Below are 19,796 nucleotides of genomic sequence, written 5' to 3' on the forward strand. Positions count from 1 at the left end.
AGAAATAAAAAGAAAAACAGAGAAACACCCGGGTGGAGCTCGCCGGTGCCGCCGGGGGCGAGCTCCTGCGGCGAGGTTCCCACAGCCGCAGCCGCCGCCGCCGCCGCGCCTCCTCCGGAAGCCCGCCGGCGCCGCTGCGCCTCCGCGGAAGCCCGCAGCAGCTGCAGCGCCTCTCCGCTGCGTTGCTCCCCTGAGGGGCGGAGCCCGCCGCCATGTCGCGCCTCCCAACCACCGGCCCGTCGCGCCGCTCGCCGGACGGAGACTCCGGCTGTCGCCTGTCGGGATCTCAAGGAAAAGGAGAGAGAGAGGAGAGGGAAAGGGATCGGAGAGACCGAGAGAGAGGGGGCCGGGGGAGGGGGCGACATATGCACGTGGCGTGGGCCCGGGCATCGATCGTGAGTTTGGATGCTTCCGGCCAACGTAAAAACGTCATTTCAGTATGTGAGAGAGAAATATTATAGGGCTGGAGGCTGGTGCACCAGTCGAACACGTCACCGTATTCTACAGTATTTCTCTCTCACATCGCTCCAGTACTAGCCTCCAGCCACCAGTCAGGTAATAGTATTTTTCTCTCACACCGCTCCAGCTCCAGCCTGCCGAACGCAGTAATTGGGGTTCAGAGACAACATTGCCTAAATTTCTTTTCTTCCGCGAAAGGCTTAGATTACTGCAGCTGCAGCAGCTAGAGCAGCCGAACCAACACTGAGCCGAACAGTTAACGGGCAGTCTAGCACTGGTTCACAGGTCCCGTGACTGGGCAACCGACGATCGCCGGAGGGCGGCCCGAGTTGCCGCGCATGGTGAGCCATGTGGTACACCAGGTCCCTCCGAAGGCTCGCGATCGTTCTCTGCACGCGACAACAAGGCCACGGTCACATGATAAGTAGTGCATTACCGCATTCCCACTGGCTAAATTCTTCTAGATCTGAGAATACACAAGTAGTAATAGCAGCACTTGGAGAGAGTTGCGAGCTCTAGTTAGTTGGGTCAATTACCAGGCCGACAGTCTGCTCCAGACCCTTGCCGTCGAATTCTCTGGCGTAGAACAGTGTGTACATGCCCGTGTTATGCTTGCTGCAGTGCAGATTAGATGTTAAGCGAGTCCTTTTTAGACAGTAGTATGTAGTATACAGTAGTATAGTGCGCCGTAAAGGTCCTCAACAGCTAAAACAGCTATATATACAACACCAAAAATAACAACTCGTGAATGGCTTACTGGAAAGTGCGCATCCCTTTCAAGCGCTCAAGGATTTTCGTTTCCCAGCCGTCGGGCCTGGACTCCTGGTGATCATAGCCATGCGAGTCACAGTACCGGGATGCACAGGCAAGGAGAGCGCGGAGGAGCAGGGGCGCCGAGGAGGAGTGCTTCATCTTTATCGCCGCCTCGTTGCTACCATTGCGACTCAGAAGCAGGTCCAGAATGCTGAGCCGCGCTTCTCCTTGAAATCCCACGCGTAGCACGACCACGAACCATCCAGCTCTACGGGCGCAATCACCTGCGAGCCGGCCATGCATAGTCATCAGAAAACAACACCCACGATTGGCAGCTGCAATCCTAAGTGGAAATTGTTATTCCATCATACCATCCTGCAGAGCCCAACATCATAGGCGATGTGTGGACCAGAGAACATGGTTCTTGTTGTCGGCTGATCTTTTCGCCATGCTTCAGGGCTGATGACTGCCATAAAATTGTAACGAAATCAGACGGCTGATCAACGTTGAGAATGGAACCTTTTTTTTAGTTAGAATAAAAAGAAAAAAACGATAACTGCATATAACCTGTTGGTGATCGATTAGAACTTACAGACCACTCTGCTGGGAGGAAGTGGCACCATCTTGGTTCTGTAGTGCCACTGTTCGGATAAATCTGATCATCTAGCCGGTGCTACAGACGCATGACTAGGTTACAAACGTCTTCTTTCAGTTCCCCAGCACGAATCATCTGAAGCTTTATATTCAGTCCATCTACTTTTATAGGAGTAGGTTCCTCAAGCATGACCCATGGCCTGATCGATCAATCACAATGGATATTGACACATTCACAGCATACATAGATAAAGAGAACTAACAATAGCTGCTGTAACCCACCAATTGAGCTGGTCGTCGGCGTAGTAGCATGCCTCTAACCACTTGAAGCATGCTTCGGCATCTTTCAAGGGTGGTTGTCGGTGAACCAATCCCATTTCGAACGGTGAACGTCCAAAAACATACCCTTTCTTCATTTCTGGACTTCTGCAGCTGGGACTACACCCTATCTCAGATTCAAAAGGATTGGAATCATGGATCATGACATCTTCCGCAATAGTTTGGCATGTATTCTTCTGAACCACTGGCTTTTCTTCTGCCTCAACAAGCAGCAGACTGTTAGTTCCTTCTTTGCATATGTTGTATTATAGATATCGAGCTAATCATTGCAAATGGGAACATATGCTAACTTGTACAACCTGGACAGGGTGAAGTTTCTTGTCTTGAAATTCCGTTTGACTTCTTTTCTCATATGGAGTTTCTTGTTGGGTTCCTGGATGCAGATTGGAAAAAACCTCTTCGGGGTTGGACCTTGACTGTGACCTAAAAATACATCCGTAGTGTCAAGCAACAAGCATAAAGATAACTTAATTATGAATACCCATTATGGATATGGTAGAGCATCATGTACCAGGGAGCAGAGTTTTGAGGATCGAAGCGCACAGTACTAGACTTAAAAGGATTGGTGTCAAGGATGACCACATCATCTAAATTGTCAGAAGCAGTTTGGCATGAGGTCACCTGAACCACAGGCTTCTTTTCTGTTTCAACACACAAACAAACCTTTGGTTTATTCTTCGCATATTACCTCTCATTCTAGACGATATAACTATTTTTTTAAGAAAAGAGCCCATACAACTTACGAGAAATTAGTTGTCACTAACAGATAGCTGATTGGTACGGGTGTGATATTGCTAAATAGATGTATTTATCAACTCTCGTTAAAGGAAATGGAATCTAGGGTGAATGTAAGATAACTTGTACAACCTGAAGAGGGTGAAGCTGGTTGGATCACGTCATTGTAAGATTCATATTGGGTATCTTTTCCCCTTTTCTCAGATGCAACTTCTTGTTGAGTTTTTAGTTGCACATTTGCAGACACCTCCTCGGGGTTCAATCTTGACTTTACCCTGTATGTATGACATGCACATCAGCAATAGCAAGCCCGCCAAAGGACCTCTAGCTGACTTGGTTAGGGGAACCCAGTGGCACTCCTCAGGTCCTGGGTTCGACTCCTCATGGGAGCGAATTTCAGGTTGAGGTTAAAAAAATCCCCTCGCCTGCCTCATGTCCAAAGCACTGTGGAGCCCGGCCTAACTCACAAGACGACGGGCCCCCATGTACGGGTGGGGCAGGGGTTCGGGGATTTTCTTGGCCTGCTGTGAGAAGGTCATTCTACCTCTCAAAAAAAATGCCGTGGGGGCGGTCTTACCCCCCGCAGGTCAAGCAATAGCAAGCCCAAAATAAAAATTATATTAATTATGGCATATATACTATATGAGCATAGGGTCAGGTGCCCATGCACACTCACAGCCATCGGATCAGCTACAGAGGGCTGATGTTGAGCCACGTCATATCAGTCCTCAGAGGTGACGTGGCTTAATCTAAGCTCTCAGTTGCCGATCCGAACGGTGTGAGTGTGCCACGCCATAGGATGGGCACAAGAATATACGCAATGTGAATACGGTGGGTACCTGGGAGCAGAGGTTGCAGGAGAGCCCACAGTACTAGAAACAAAAGGATTGCTGTCAAGGATGATAACATCTTCGTCCGAGTGTGTAATAGTTTGGCATGAAGTCGCCTGAACCACCGGCTTTTTTTCTGCATCAGCATGCAGAATACAGTAAGTTTCTCCTTTGCATATGTGGCTTCTAGATTATATAACTTGTTTCTAGAAAGCTTATACAAGGGGTTAACTGAACGATGCATGCGAAATATTGCTAAAGAGAAGCATGTATCAACTCTCTCAAACACAAATGTGATCTAGGCTGAAAGTAAGCAAAGTTGTATCACCTGAAGAGGGTGCAGCTCCTTGGATCATGTCATGGTTAGATTCACTATATGCTCCATTTCTAATTGGATTCTCTGATGGACATGTTCCTTCTGATGGAACCTCCTGTTTAGCTCTTCGTTGCAGATTGGGAAACACCTCTTCAGTGCCTGACCTGGACTGTGCCCTGTATTTAACGAGATGCACATTTGCAACGTCAAGCCCCATGCCAAAAAAAATTAATACTGAAGAAGATATACAATATTTATATATATTGAGCACCATGTACCTTGTAGCAGAGGTTCGAGGATAAGATTCCACAGTACTAAACTCAAAAGGATTGGTTTCAAGAATGACCACATCTTCAGTACTGTCTGAAGTTGTTTGACATGAGCTTGGTTGAATCATTGACTTCTTTTCTGCTTCATCAACACATAGTTGGTAAGTTTGTTCTTTGCATACATGTCATTCAACATGATATGCCTATTTCTAACAAAAAGCTTGTATAACTAATTAGTAACGGTAAATAGATAATTATAAGTGTGATGTTGCTAAGTAGATGTATCAACCCTCCCAAAAACAAATGGGGTCAAGCGGAAATTTTGTTAAGGGGTTTAAGTGGGCAAAGTGGATTGCTGCGTATAGTAAAATAGACTTCTTCCTGAGATAACTCGTACAACCTGAAGAGGGTGAAGCTGCTTGGGTTCCCTTTCTGATGTGAAATTCTGATCGACTCCTTTTCTTGGATGGAACTTGCTGTTGAGTTACGGATTGCATATTTGCAAACTTATTGTTGGAATTTGACCCTGACTTAACCCTACAAGTAACAGTAGACACACATCCTCAATATTAAACATCAAGCTGATCAAAAACTTAATATGAATAAAACATCCAATATGATTATTGGTAGAGCATCGTGTACCGAAGAGCAGTGTTGCCAGAACAGGACTGATCAGCGATTGTTTCATTACCTTCAGTAGCATCTACAGGTCAAGAAACAACAACAATATAACCTCAACTATCAGAGAAACATAAAAGGAAACAAACCTTGGAATGTACTAGCACACAGCCTGCAACGGTCGCAGTAAACTAAGTACACCAAAGAAGAAGATCTTCCTGATGTTGCAAGCCCTAGGGTTGATGACGTTCGAGTTAGCAAGCCTCCCTTGTGGTGCCGAATGCATGTCCCAAGGCCCGTCTTTGCACTGGTATGAGTCAGTTCCCCCTACTCATTTTTCATAAGAAGCCCCAAAATTGATGAATAAATACAACTCTTCACAGATAGGATGAAAAGCAAAACCAATTCTTCGCAATGAAACTCCAGCCTCTTTCATACATACATGTATAAATATAATACGAGAACTTATTTGACTCACCAGGCAAATGCTGCTTATGAGCAAGACCACGACAGTTCATCTTCGATACAATCTTATTGAATTGATTGATACTGTCCATAACTTGAGCTATAATTGGTAGCATGTCTGTATTCTCATGCTGTTCTGACAGCAACATGAGACAAAAATATATATTAGAAATGATAAATATCGTATTAGCATTCAAAATCAAATTAAATAGATTGTTTTCTTTGGTATTGATCTCTTTTTAGAACTGGAGCAAGTTAATATCTGAGTCATCATTTCATCAGGAATTGTAGGAAAAAGCACTTCAGAGAATCAATCCAATTACGCATAACATGTGATTCAACAAATCCTTTTCGGTGACTGCACTGTGTACACAGTAATATACCAACTGTATACTTCACTAGAGAGGGCATGCTAAAACATTTTGATCTGTAGCTTCATTCTGCCCTTTTTCTCTGTTTTTCTTTTACAAAATCCTGCTTGCATGCTCCAGTTATAAGTACATGTTGGAAATATAAAATATAAATTTCTATTAATTTAATTAGATGCAGGGATAAAAACATCAACCATATAATTATCCTGGCCTATATTATGTGGTTATTAGTACTACAGATGGGCTTACATCAGTTGTACTTGAACAAAATGGAATAATGGAATTCCTATTTATATAAGCGCAAATTGCATAGCGCTAAATACCCAATTTGCATCATTTGATGTTGTATAATACATGATACTAGATACCTACTGGTATGACACCTATAAAGTAATTTTGTCTACATGACAGTATGACACTAAAAAGTTTTAAAACCAACTATACACAAATATCTTTTACACGTCCTGGAGGCACCAGGGACTCATGTAGCGTACACACTTTCCTACTGAATACTAACATGTTTGTGTATTAATATGTTAGATGAATGAATTTAGTTCTAATCTAGAAAAATTGGAGTGTTTGTAACCTTTTTTTGGCCACGATAGGATTAGAATGATCCGTTTACATAGTTAGTTTGGATTGAGCCCTGTTAGGTGGCAAAGTAGGATGAACATCATGGAAATAACTCTATGCCCCCAAAAGACTGCGCCAGTTCTAAAAAGAAGGAAAATTACTGACACTTAAATAGGAAGAATGCAGGTATATGGCTCTGGACCCTTGGAAGTGCTTTGAAAATCATCGGTTTGTGCCGGCTTCGTGATGACAAACTTCAATTGCAAGAATACAAATTAACCAAGTTCAATAAAAATCGGGGAGGTGAGACCCATTTATATTCATTGACATTCATGCAAGAGTAGTTGGCGGACACCTTAAGCTTTCCAAACAGCTTGAGGCCACCCTCAGGCCATTCAGGCTGCCTGTCAGGTCGAACAGTTGATACAGAGACTTGTAGTCGTAAGCAGCTACGCGAGGCAGGACATCACGCGGTACTCCGCAACCTGTCGCCTCCGAATCCAATTGATCTAAATAGAAAATCTGCAGCAACACGTTTGCAAATGAAATGTAATATCTAAGGGCAAAATTAAGCAAACTGGGAGCAATTTGTTATATGAATTTCATATGAACCAGTCCGATTCCCGTGGGAATTGGGTGAAAATAAACACATGGCTTGGCTACCTGAAGGAAGAGGAGGCAGCCGGAGGGCGAGATCTTGGAACACCCGGAGGTGACCTGTTGCCGGACGCGGCCGGCGCAGCGGCGGAACTCCTCCAGCACGAACTCCGACCAGTCGTAGAGGTGGACCTCCGCCGGGTTGGCGAGCGCGTGGAACACCTCCTCGTTCACCTTGCCGCGCCGGCCCACCGACCCCGGCGCGAAGAAGTGCTCCACCAGGAGGAGGAGGAAGGCGACCACGAAGGCGTCGCGCTCGGACTGCAGCGTGGGTGCTTCGCCTGGGCCCAGGCCTAGCGCCCGGCGGACGGCGGCCGCGTCCCCCTCCTCCGCGGGGTCGCGCCCGAGCCCGCGGGGTCGCGCCCGAGCCCGACCTGCCGCTCGCCGTTCGGGACGCCGAGGACCTCGTGCACGTCGCGCGCGGTGACGGGGACCTCCGCGCCGGCGCCGTCCGCCAGAAACACGGGCGGCGCCGGGGCGGCGGCGACCAGAAGCTGGTTGCAGAGCCATGCGGAGAAGTGGCGGTCCAACCTGCTGTAGCGGGTGAGGTGGAGCACACCCTCGAAGCTGATGGATCGGACCACCTCCTGCTGCTCCTCGGAGAGCTGGTCGACGAAGCGGCGAACCGCGAGGATGGAGAACCGGTAGTCCACCGTGACGACGTCGCCAGTATCATCTTCGTCGTCAAGCTCCGCTGCGGGCACGGCGCGGTCGCGGATTCCAGGCGCAGAGCGTCTCCGCCGCGCCGACATGCTATAGGAGGGTCTGTTAGGGGAGGAGAGGGTGATGGAGAACAGCAGACAGAGGAGGAGGATTCATGGCATGCAGGAGCTTCTGGGCTAAGGAAAATGTAAATGATGGAGGAAAGGACGATGAGAGAGGTCCATATTGCTAAACCCACACCGAAACACACACACACATTCTTGACCTCCTCCAAGCAGACTACTTATATCTCTCGTCTGAAAAAATTATCTCTCCATTACTGATAACTAACATAGTGTCTCTGCGTAGCTACGGGTAATATAATAGATTCATACTATCAATTTTTTGTTCATTCACTTCATGTTCATGTCGTGCCGTAATTGTGCGAGACATTAATTATCCATGTTTCAATTGGGATTCTGATTAATTTGTCCGGATTAGATTGATTTTTCCAGATTCCGATTATGATTCCGACTGACGGACCATGAAAACATTGCTTATTTTAAAAATAGTAAAGATAGAGATAGAGATTTTGAGATTAGTTTTAAGGCTTTAATAATGGTTGCTGCAGTAGGTTCTTCGAGAAATAGTTGCTGCAGTGGACAATTAAAATTCAGTCACCAAAGGATATTGAATAAGGATAAATCTCCTCCCTATTGGGCTGAGTGTTTGAGCGATTACTAAAAATCTTAGTAATATGGATTGAATTGGTATTCTATTAGAGCATCTCCAATCACTTAAAATTAATTTTTTATGTTAGAAAGAAGGATGAGTAATCTGTTGAAGATGTTCTTACAGGAGAGTGCACAAAGCACTTCTTACACCCAAGCAGAGTGGTTTTAATTTCAACATATATTCATAGACGAATTTATTCAAAATATATTATGTATTTTGACGAAATGTTGACTGAACTGTGCATCTTATTAGTCTACAGAGGGTTAGAAAGCAGATAAGGTTTGTGGGGGCGAAACAGGGGTATGTAAAATACTTTCGCTATTTTTACCATATTGCAATTATCCCCAATCCATCCATGCCTGCCTTAATAACGGAGTAATCAAGTAACTTTTCTTTTTCTGCCTTTATGCTCCAATCACTATCAGAAACGGCTGTGTGCCAAGTGCCTAACATAAAATCCTTGACAAACAGCTCTTTGCCATCAGTTTCGTTGTCGTGTCACGGTTGCGAGGGTGGCACCCGGCAAAACTTTTGCCGTGTGTGCATAACCTATATCACGTAGTGAATCATGCTCCAATACGATTAGGTATGTAAATGGTATGGATATTTTTCGACCGTATTTGAATTCGATCGGGTCTGGAAGGATTTTTATCCGTACATATCCGATTCTGGATATTCAATATCTGTAACTGGTCCGTATCCGAATTCTAAAAAGTTACATTTTTATGATGTCGATATTCATTGCATTCTTATTCGGCAAAAACTAACACTATCCTTTTCCGACTCTGTATTCAAATAAAAATATGAAAACAAATATAATATCAGTAGTATCCATCCGTATTTGATCCGTTTACATCCCTAACCACAATGTAATCAAACCTCCTTCCTTTCTCTTCTACTATTGCGTAATGTTTTCATTTTTTTTGAAATCAATTGATATAAAAAATGGATATCTATGCTCCAATCACAAATGTAATGTTTTCTAGTACTTCTGTGTTTGCCTTTTGTTTCTAGCGTTTCTTTTATGCACTCGTTTTTTATTAATTTCACTTCCTAGCCGTGACGAGTCATCCTATTTGGTTTGTGCTATACTATAAACTGTAGCAACTTTGAACATTAATTAGAGGTAAAAAAAAGTCAGTTTGCAAAACTAATTTCACAATCCCTGCGTTAGGAACTGTGACAAATCTAATGAGGTCTTTGACCACGTGTGAGGGTGGGTGAGTACCGCCTGCAGAGATTCTGGGGAACCCCCGTTTAGAGATTTGGCCAGGGGTGTAACAGTAACACGTAGCGAGATCTTCCTGCCGGAAGGTGTATGAGACTGTGGTTTAGACAGGTTTAGGCCGCCGTTAGAGGCGTAATACCCTACGTCCTATGTTCTTGAGTTTCTCGGATTACTATTCTTGCTCCTGTGTGTTCGTTATCTGGGATCAGGAGCCGATCCCTTTACATGTCCTGAGACCTTCCTATTTATAGAATACAACCGGTGCTGGGAATATTCTCCTTTTGGTGTGAACGCTCCACGCCTGGGGCGGGCGCCGTCCACCAACTTGCTCTGCTTCTTGTTAGTCGAGGGGTCAGTCTGTCGGGCCCACCCGGAGCCATCTGGGGCACACCCAGGGGGGAGGCCGCACCTCGGGTACCCTGGGGTGCGGCCTGAGGGCTGCGGGGCGTCTCGGGGTAGCCTCCCTCCATCCTGCTGGGCCCCCCATTCGCCTGAGGTGACCTGGGTCAACCCCGGGCAGGTGGCCGGGGTCGGGAGAGGAGTTACCATGATGGGACGCGCAGTAAATGGGGGCGGGCCCCAACCACCGCCCACTTATCCCAGATGTGACGTGGCTCAGAGATAAGCCTATCCAGCTGGCTCGCCGCTGCACGGCTCCTCTATAATCATGATGTTTTTACAGGGAAGACGCGCCCTCCTTTGGGCCTCGCGCAGGCTACAGCGGCGCGGCGCCGTAACTCCTAGAGATTACCGGTGTGGTAAATGATTTCTACCATGCGGGTGTCTTCGTTGGGAAGAAAAGGGACCTTTTTGGGGCTGCTGCGAGTGGCTCGGACCCGGTCCAGCCTGGCCAGGCGTAGGGTCCATTGGAGGGGCCTCGTCTAGCTCGATGGCGCCTTTGTGAGCGGGCGAGCGTTCCGCCTTCCTTCTGCGTACATTTCCTGGCTAGTGGGGCTCCCCGATCCCACTACACTGACAGTAGCCCCCGGGCCCATCACGGACTCGGGGAATGGGTCATTGGTGGGGCCACAGACGTCCACCGCCATCAATGCTTCGACCGCTTTCCCACTTTGACATTGTGGGGGGTCGTGCCAAATCTGCTGGAGGCGACGAAGCGCCGCCGCAGGAGATCCCCTTGTCGCTCTGGCTTCCTCCTCCCTTACCCCCATAAGTATATAAGCGGGGAGAAAGGCGCTGCTGTCCTATTACGCCTTCCTGCTTCCTTCAAGCTCTTGCACCCCTTCTTCCTCGCAGCTTTCTCCTCCCCTGCTTCCACCATGACTCGCAGGGGTCCGCAGGCGAGTGGCCCTCGCATCCTTGACTTCGTTCTGTCCTCCGTCGGCAGCGAGGGTGTGGAGGTGGCACGGAAGGTGGTGTCGGCGGGCATCTTCATCCTCCAAGGTGGGGATTTCCCCGCCCCCTGCAATGCCCGAGAGGTGGTGACCTTCCTCGCCTTCCTGATGGTGGGGATGGCGCCACCGTTCTCCCCATTCATGGTGGCGGTTCTTGAGGAGTTCGCCATCCACCTAGTGCACCTCACCCCAACGCCATCCTCACGCTGGTGCTATTCGCACACGCGTGCGAGATGTTTGTGGGGGTACACCCGTCGGTGGGGCTATTCAGCCACTTCTTCGCCATCAGCGGGTCGCCGTCGCTATCCCCCGGCCCCGGCGCTACTCCTCAAGCCCGCACCATGGGCGGGGTTTTCTTTCGGCGGCACAGCACCAACTTCTTACCTCCCGCTCGGCAGGACTAGTAGGAGAACTAGAAGCGGCTCTAGTTGTACGTCAAGGTGGACAACCCATCGCGCTCCTGCGTCTCCCCCAAGGGCCACCGGCCGGCAACAGCTGTTGGACGGAGTCGTCGGTGCTTGGGACTGCGTGGGCGTCGGTGCTGGGGCGAATTGAGACACTCTGGCAGGCCGGCCTTACGTTGACCATGGTGGCGGCCGATTTCTTCCATCGTTGTCTGGCTCCCCTGCAGGCCTGCCTGACTCCGGCGTGGTCCTACACCAGTGACGATGATGTGAGCCATCCGGGGCACGGCGTAGAGTTCAACCCCGACGACCACACGGTGGCTGGGTGGCTGGAGCTAGCGGTGGAGGAGAAGGATCCGGTCAACTCCTTCCTCCCGGAGGGGGTTCACCCCTTGTGCGAGGACCCAGACCGTGAGACGGTGCTTCGTCTCCACCCGGTGATGAACGAGCGGGGGCTGGCCCGCCTGCCGCCGCTACCCCCTCCAGGCAGGGCCGGCGATGGCACGACACCCGGAGGCGGCGGCCATCCCGTGGCGGTGGAGGACGTGCCGGAACCAAGCCGCAGGGGAAGTCAAGCATCCGTGCTCGGACTCTCCCATCCTGGTTGTTGCAGAACCAGTTTGAATTACACCAGTTCGAGTGCGCTTAACATCTAAACGCACCTCAACCGGTGAATATCCGATCGTAACACAAGTATACGTCCCACACGAAGGCGAGTCAGAGATACAACATTCCATAATATTTTACATTACATAGATAAGGGTGTAATTTACATCAGAGTTTTAAAGCTAGTAAACCGAAGTTCTAGCTTTTACACACTTTATTCCAAAGGAACTTAAAGAAGTTTAACAGAAACTAAGTATAAGAGAGAAGTTCTGCAGCGGAAAGAAAACACAACTATACACAACCATCGCAGTGTAGATGTCATGGTAAGCTTGAACATGACGTCATTCAGCCAACTCATTGCTGGCCGGGGATGGTTCCCATTCCATAGACCATCCAGTAGGTAAAACACTAGGCCAAGTTAAACTAGTGTTTTGATCCTCACAAGTCATTCCTGAAAACAAAATCACAAGCAAGACTGAGTATACTAATACTCAGCAAGACTAACCCGACTAAGGGTATATAACAGCCCTTTAACTGGACATGCAAAGCTTGTGAAGGCTCTGAGGTTTCTTTTGCTGAAAAGCAACAAAGAGCAGATCCTTACTTTCAAATTTTAGCTTTTAGATTCTAGTGTTATTAACCATTCTAGGTAAGCACCAATCTACACAAATATGGTAGAGGAATTAATTGTATCCAACAAGATTGAGTATCATAATTGTTCCATTTCTTACTCTATGTGGGAAAGAGATCAAGCAGTCTCAATATCCGCGAGAAACGGACGATTCTGAATCGAATTTCCAACCTTGCAAGGGTAAACCTAACACACACGCTTGGAGTACTGTCAAGTCACTTCCAAGCAACCGTTTGCTTCTCATTCCAGTTCATGGATCAGGGCCACTCTCCCCGACTACAGAGAACCACCACATCTCTGTACCCGTGGTGTTGCAACATAAATTTAACTTCCTATCTCTAAGAGAGAGTGGGAGGTATGTCCACTTGCCGGGCCGATCAGTTACTAGGCTTACCGCGTACCATATTTACGACATGTGGCTAGTACTTTCAAACGCTTAACCACCGCTACCACACACTGCGGCCTTAATAATTTATTAACACAGACGGATTTCAACCGTGAAGCTTGTAACCAAATCCATAGTGATTGCAAGAATATAAACAATCAACTCCTATAAAGCTTGCGAGTGACAGGCAATCACTCGACTTTTTACCGGTCCTATTAGCATAGCATCTATTCGGACTTAGATTCTAGTGTTCAATCAATAGGAACCTAGAATTATGCATCTAAGGTTTTCATTCAATTCTAATAACTTAAATGCACAAATAAGTAGTAAAAAGTTGCATAATTTAAAATAATAGGATTATGCGCCGGTGCTTGCCTGTAGTGGTGTTTATGGGGTCAGTAGGCTGGGGTTCTTCCGAATCAGAGTTCGGGACTTCAGTTAGTTCCACAATATTAGCTTGAGCTTTAGAAATATCCCCATCTGGTTCCTGGATGAGCTCGTATGTTTCGTCTGCTAGCGAGGTTGTGTCTGTATGAAATGCAGTAGTTGAAAATAGTGAGGTGCTTGAGTATAGCTTTCCTTCACTATAAAGTTATAAACCAATAAAGTAAACATTTAAGACTAAACTTAAAAGTTTTACTTTAATGGGTAATTGTTTATAGAGTAAAAGGTTAACACTACTAACTGCATGAAATAACAAAAAAGATTTTTATTTTAACAAAAAAACAACAAAAAGATTTTTAAAAGAAATACTGAAGAACATAAGCAATACACCAAAAAGAAAATTTAAAAGTACAAACTAGAGTCCACTAATTGGTTTAGAAAAAATTATACAGAGCTATACTCTATAGAATATATGGTCCAAAGCTCACTCAATATATAAGTCTAAGACAAAAGATATAAATAAAAAGAGCTATAACCTAACCCTATTTTTAGAATTAGTTACACAAGAATTCAACAAAAACCCACAACATCATACTTGCAGAGCTAAACACAAGGAACACAATAAAATTAGTTTGGCATTTTTTTGATTTTTCTACAATTTTCTAGGAATTTTTGAAGTTCACTAAAAAAGATTGAAAGGGAAAAGAGCTTTTGGCAGAAAGGACCCTGGAAAGTTTTGAATCCTTTGCAATCAGGTCCCTGGCGCCATTGACAGCCATGTGAAGCTTTGGCCGGCCGAAATCCGGCGAGGGAGGACAATGGCAGCGAGGGGAAAGTGGCGGAAAACATAGAGGAAGCGTCCTTCGTTCGGACTCAGGTGCGTGCCATGGCCATCCTCTGCCGCTATTACTGTTGAGGATCGCCCCCTCGCGAAGGTGGCGAGACCCGAAGGTTCGCCGAAGGTCGTAACTTTCGGTAACCACAAAGGATCATTTTGTCTCCTTTGATTGGTGAGAACATGGGTGACAACCTTTCCCGATTGGCGAAGCTTCGAAGAATTCGTCAAGGTTCTACATCCGAAGGTGACATCCAGAACCCTCGGGACGCGGTGGGCGACGCGGAGGTGATGAACGATAGAGGCGGAGCACCACAAGGCCCGCCGAAGGTTCTGCCCGAAGGTTGCCAGACATCATGAAACATGTGATCCGGGCAGGAGTATCCAAGTCGGACAAAATTATCAAATACCCCTGATGTAATCTCTCGACCTCCGGGATGTCCGGAGGGGTGTTTTTGAAATGTTGTAATAAGGTTGGGGTATAAATACCCCCTCCCACCCAACATTGTACGGGGTTGAACACTCTGTGGTTCATAGTGCAATTACGATTGAGCAATTTATTACTTATGTAGTTTCTTCTTTATCCAAAGCTTAATTTCCCATCCTCTATTCGGTGATCAAGCCCCGGATCCCAACAGACGCGCCCACCCGTGTTCTCAGCTCGAAAATCAACTTACGATGGCCCCCACAAAGGAAGAAAACCACCAACCCAGGCGCCTCAGACGCCGAAGGTCCCAACCTTCATGAAGTCCCCATTGGACAATCCCCACAAATCGAACTAACCTCCGCCCAACTGGCTGAGAAGGAGAAGTGCATCCAAGCAGAACATGCTATCGAGGCAAAGAAGGCTGCCGCAGTAGGCAAAAAGGCAGCAGCAGCCTCAGCAGCAGCAAAGGAAGCAGCAGCAACAACAACAACAGCCGAAGCTGAAACACTGAACAACCTCTCCCAGCTTGAAGATGACCAGCTTGAAGAAAACTTGCACGATGAGCTCAACCTTGAGCTTCGAGCTCTAGAAATGAAGAAAGCTCACTTGGCCAACCAACTGGTGACTAGAAAAAGGGCAGCTAAACAAACCCAGAAAGTAGCTGAAGCCAAATGCAGAGTCGCAGAAATGCAAGCAGAAATCCAGAAAATGCAGGAAGAAGTTGGGCAACTGCAAGAGTCACCAAACACACACGCAGTAGCCGGAACATCCCGGCACCACGAAGGTCATGGCCTTCACCAAACAAACCATATACACCAAGATCAACACTTCCAACCAAACCCTCCATTCGACCCAACATCACCGCTGTCAATTGCCATGCAGCGAACATCCTGGCCATACGGCTACAAGCCAATCCAACTACCAAAATATGATGGATCAGTTGATCCCGCACAATTCATAATGACTTACGAAGCTACAATTGCCTCAGCTGGCGGAAATGATGCCATCATGGCGAAGTCCTTCGTCATGGCATGCGAAGGCCCAGTTGCAAACTGGTAATCTTACATTCAACCTCTCTCAATTCAAAGTTGGGTGCAACTCAAGGAAAGACTCAAACAAGATTTTCAAGTCTTCAAAAAGTTATCCATCAACACCTTGCAGCAATTTAGCTGCATTCAAATGGACAGAGAACCATTACCCGAATACCTTCGGAGATTTGTGCAGAAAAAAGCACAGACTCCAAACTTCTCTGAAAAAGATGCAATAGCAAAATTCATCGAAGGTCTCCTCCCAAGCCAACTGGCATCTCACCTCGATAGAGAGCCACTAAGAATCTGTCAGAGCTGTATGCGGAGGTGGAGAAATATGCAAAGTCCGAAGCAGACCATAAACGAAGGGTGGAATAAAGAAAACTGATGAGGCAACAACAAAATTGGCAACAAAATAACCAAGCCAACGCAAATCAACACCAGTATGTACTCCCTGTGGAACCCTCGCAAGACACGGATCAACAAGAAGAATTTGATCCTTACTTAATCCCACCTCCCACACAACCTCCGAAGGAGCAAGACAACTACAACTTCAAAGAACACAACCAAAGGGGTAGGTCCAACAGGGGCCGCAGAAAGGGGAGAGGCCGAGGCCGTGGACCTCCGGAAGGTCCGCAAAAACCGTACTGCCACTTTCACGGGGTAGATGCTGGCCATTGGACAAATCAGTGTCCTGAAAAGAAAAGGACGCTCAAAAGAATGGAGGCTGAAAAGAAAGCCAAACTCGTGGGGCACAATAACTAGCCCACTCAGCAGACACAGCACTTCCAACCTCCGCAACCAACTTTTAACCCACCCTTCCAAATAATGCCAACCTTCGGCTACAATCCCTACCCAATCAACTAGCAACCTCCGTAGCAAAACCACCCAAGACTGCCTCCCCCACCCACAACCCAAGCAACCCAAGAAGAGCTCACGCCACCTCCGCTTGGTCCCCCACTCAAGCAGGAAAACCAAACTACCCAAAATGCCCAGCCAGCGGTGCTACCAACCTTCGGCATGATAATGCCAATATCAGGGGGATCATCCCTAGAATTTGAGAACAAAAGGCAAAGAAGAGACTACTTTCGACAGGTCCACTCCATGGTGCAGGGACCCGTCAAGAAAACACAATGGTCTCATCTGCCCATAATTTTCTCCGAAGAAGATGTAGACCTGCTCAGTTTTCCCCACACAGATGCACTGGTCATCGACGCCAACATACAAGGCTGGACCATCAGAAAAATCCTGGTCGACACGGGAAGCTGCGCAGATATCATCTTCGCAAGCACCTTCGATCGCATGAACATAGACCGCAACCTTCTGCAGCCAGCAGATGTTTCGCTCATCGGCTTCGGGGGCAAACGAGTAAATGCCCTTGGAAAGATAACTCTTCGAGTATCCTTCGGGGATCTCTCAAACCCAAGGACTGAAACTGTAACCTTCGATGTCATAGAAATGAACTACCCCTACAACGCAATCGTCGGTCGCGGCCTCATGAATAAATTCGAGGCAATCGTCCATCAGCTCTACTTGTGCATGAAAATGCCTACAAGTAAAGGAGTGATCACTGTTCGAGCCAATCAGCAATTGGCTAGAGATATCGAGCGGGGCGTCGCTCCCGGACAAAGAAATGTCCATCTGGTTGAAGCCGACAAAAAACCCATGCCACTCAAAGTGCCAAAGAGGGATAGAGAAGAAACATTCCAGCAAGAGTGTCAAGTGAAAAAAGTACCACTCGACCTCCCAGATCGGCAAGTAGCAATCAGTGTGGCACTCGAACCAGAAGAAGAACACGAGCTTATGGAATTCTTAAATAAAAACAAAGATGTCTTCGCTTGGTCAGCAAGCGACCTTCGCGGTGTCAGCCGAGACATCATTGAGCACAAACTAGACATTGATCCGAAGATAAAGCCGAGAAAACAAAAGCTTCACAAGATGTCTGACGACAAAGTTGTAGTTGTAAAAGCAGAGGTCCAATGGCTTCTCAATGCGAAGGTCATAAGAGAAGTAAAGTACCCCACTTGGCTGGCAAATACTGTACCAGTTGATGTCACTTTTAGATTGTTTCTCCGGATACCATCAAATATGGATGAGGAGAGAGGATGAAGAAAAAACGAGTTTCACAACCCGTTTCGGAAATTATTGTTTCGTCAGGATGCCCGAAGGTTTGAAAAATGCCGGACAGTCATTCTCACGAATGTCCTCAAAAGTTCTGGGCCCTCAACTCAGAAGAAATGTGCTAGCCTATGTCGACGACATTGTGGTAACCAGTGCAGAAAGAAAGAACCATGTGGCAGACCTGGCAGAAACCTTCGCCAACCTTCGGAAGGCAAATCTCAGCCTGAACCCAGAAAAATGTGTCTTCGGAGTAGACAAGGGCAAAGTCCTCGGATGCCTTGTATCAACAAAAGGCATAGAGGCAAACCTAGACAAAGTTAAAGCACTCCGAAACATGGAAGAGCCACAGTCTGTAAGAGATGTGCAAAAGTTGACTGGTAGAATCGCAGCACTTAACAGATTCATCCCTCATTCAGCAGACCGAAGCTTACCGTTCTTCAAAACACTCTAAAGCTCCAACAAATTTGAGTGGGGAGAAGAATAGAAGAAAGCATTTAGGGAATTGAAAAATTACTTGAAAAACCTTACCAAGATGACCTCACCCAACCCCGAAGAAGCTCTCCTACTCTATACATCCGCCTCCCAAACAGCTGTCAGTGCAGCCTTGGTAGTGGAAAGAACAGTCGAAGGTCGACAAAAGCAACTGCGTGTATACTTCGCCTCAGAGGCACTATCTGGGTCCAAGCTATTCTACACTGAGCTAGAGAAAATTGCCTATGCCATTGTCATGACATCAAGAAAACTAAGACACTACTTTGAAGGCGTCGGCAATCACCGATCAACCACTGCATGACCTCTTTCATAACAGAGAAGCGTCGGCAAGAATAAGCAAGTGGGCTTCAGAACTTTCGGAATATTACATTGACTTTGAGAGAAGAACAACCATCAAATCTCACATCCTGGCAGACTTTGTTGTGGACTGGACCTCCCCAACATTCGAGGCAGAAGCTCCAATAGAACCTTGGACAATACACTGTGATGGGCATGGTGCAACGAAGGAGTTGGCATCGCGGCAATCATCCAATCACCTTCGGGTGCAAAACTAAGATATGCTGCGCGTCTTGAATTCAGCGATCCAGACCCCTGTACAAACAATACCACAGAGTATGAAGCACTCTTGCTTGGCCTCAGGAAGATCAAAGCTTTGAGTCATCCGAACTTCGTCATCAAGTCAAACTCGAAGGTCATTACTGACCATGTGGAAAAAGAATCCGAGGCAAAGAAGCCAGAAATGAAAACGTACCTAGATGCAGTAAGAGCCATGGAGAAATATTTCAAGGGCTTCATAGACATTCACATCCTAAGAAGCCAGAACAACGAGGCAGACAAGCTAGCAAAGGCTGCTGCCCGCAGAGATCCACTACCTCCGGACGTGTTTTATGAGAAAATCACAAAGCCCTCTACAAAACCAGAAAAAGCAAAATAGATCAATGCCATAGCAAGCAAAGATTGGCGCTCACCAATCATGGCATACCTTCGGGGACACTACAAACCTGCGGATGAAAAAGAAGGAAAAAGAATGTTCCAAAGGGCAAGAAGCTACACAATGTCAGAAGGAGAGCTCTACAAATCAGGAGTAGTAGCCCCATGGCTCAAGTGCATAACAATAGCCGAAGGTCAAGAGTTATTGAAAGAAATACACTCTGGGCTTTGCGGATCCCATATTGGCATAAGACCATTGGTCCCCCAAGCCTTCATGCAAGGTTACTTCTGGCCATCTGTGTTAAAAGACGTTGAACAGATAGTCAAAACCTGCGAAGGATGCCAAATGATGGCGCCCAAATCAAGCAGACCTTCGCAACCAATATAGCTTATACCTCCAGCGTGGCCACTCCAAAGATGGGGCATGGATCTGGTTGGCCCTCTGCCAACAGCCCAAGGAAACTACAAATACGCTGTGGTCGCCGTGGAATACTTCACAAAGTGGATAAAGGCAAAACCACTAGCAAACATCACATCCGAAGCTGTCTGTAACACCCCTGTGTTAATCATCTCACTAATCTTGAGTTAACTCGCTAATCGTGGACTCAAATTCGTCA

General features: G+C 46.9%; 1 protein-coding gene across 6 annotated transcripts; it reads right to left on the reverse strand.

Moving 5' to 3' along the window:
* Positions 1–522: 522 nt before the first annotated feature.
* LOC120709469 lies at positions 523–7,250 on the reverse strand. 6 transcript variants are annotated; one of them, XM_039995113.1, is made up of 19 exons: positions 6,986–7,249; positions 6,678–6,844; positions 6,488–6,576; positions 5,392–5,509; positions 5,063–5,240; positions 4,938–4,986; positions 4,696–4,832; positions 4,305–4,434; positions 4,039–4,202; positions 3,720–3,846; positions 3,013–3,155; positions 2,657–2,786; positions 2,445–2,568; positions 2,089–2,341; positions 1,805–2,006; positions 1,584–1,678; positions 1,217–1,496; positions 996–1,074; positions 523–848 (listed from the first exon to the last, which is right to left on the reverse strand). In XM_039995113.1, the coding sequence occupies exons 7-14, from the start codon at positions 4,790–4,792 to the stop codon at positions 2,285–2,287; spliced, it is 972 nt and encodes a 323-aa protein (XP_039851047.1). In that variant the 5' UTR covers positions 4,793–4,832; positions 4,938–4,986; positions 5,063–5,240; positions 5,392–5,509; positions 6,488–6,576; positions 6,678–6,844; positions 6,986–7,249; the 3' UTR covers positions 523–848; positions 996–1,074; positions 1,217–1,496; positions 1,584–1,678; positions 1,805–2,006; positions 2,089–2,284. The 6 variants fall into 6 exon arrangements, with proteins under 6 accessions (XP_039851047.1, XP_039851048.1, XP_039851049.1 ...); XM_039995114.1 differs by having other exon boundaries at positions 4,938–4,998; XM_039995115.1 differs by lacking the exon at positions 4,938–4,986 and having other exon boundaries at positions 6,986–7,250.
* Between the last annotated feature and the right edge of the window lie 12,546 nt (positions 7,251–19,796).

Source organism: Panicum virgatum, chromosome 5K, assembly GCF_016808335.1.
Source record: "Panicum virgatum strain AP13 chromosome 5K, P.virgatum_v5, whole genome shotgun sequence".
NCBI classification, from domain to species: Eukaryota; Viridiplantae; Streptophyta; class Magnoliopsida; order Poales; family Poaceae; genus Panicum; species Panicum virgatum.

Bases quoted from the DNA above. Each gene is read 5' to 3' on its own strand.
- LOC120709469 (XM_039995115.1), bottom strand. From the start codon at position 4,792: ATGCAATCCGTAACTCAACAGCAAGTTCCATCCAAGAAAAGGAGTCGA. The intron at 2,787-3,012 runs GTTGTACAAGTT...GTGTTGAAACAG, and splicing joins ACCAGCTTCACCCTCTTCAG to AAAAGAAGCCTGTGGTTCAG. The intron at 2,342-2,444 runs GTTGTACAAGTT...TTGTTGAGGCAG, and splicing joins AGAAACTTCACCCTGTCCAG to AAGAAAAGCCAGTGGTTCAG.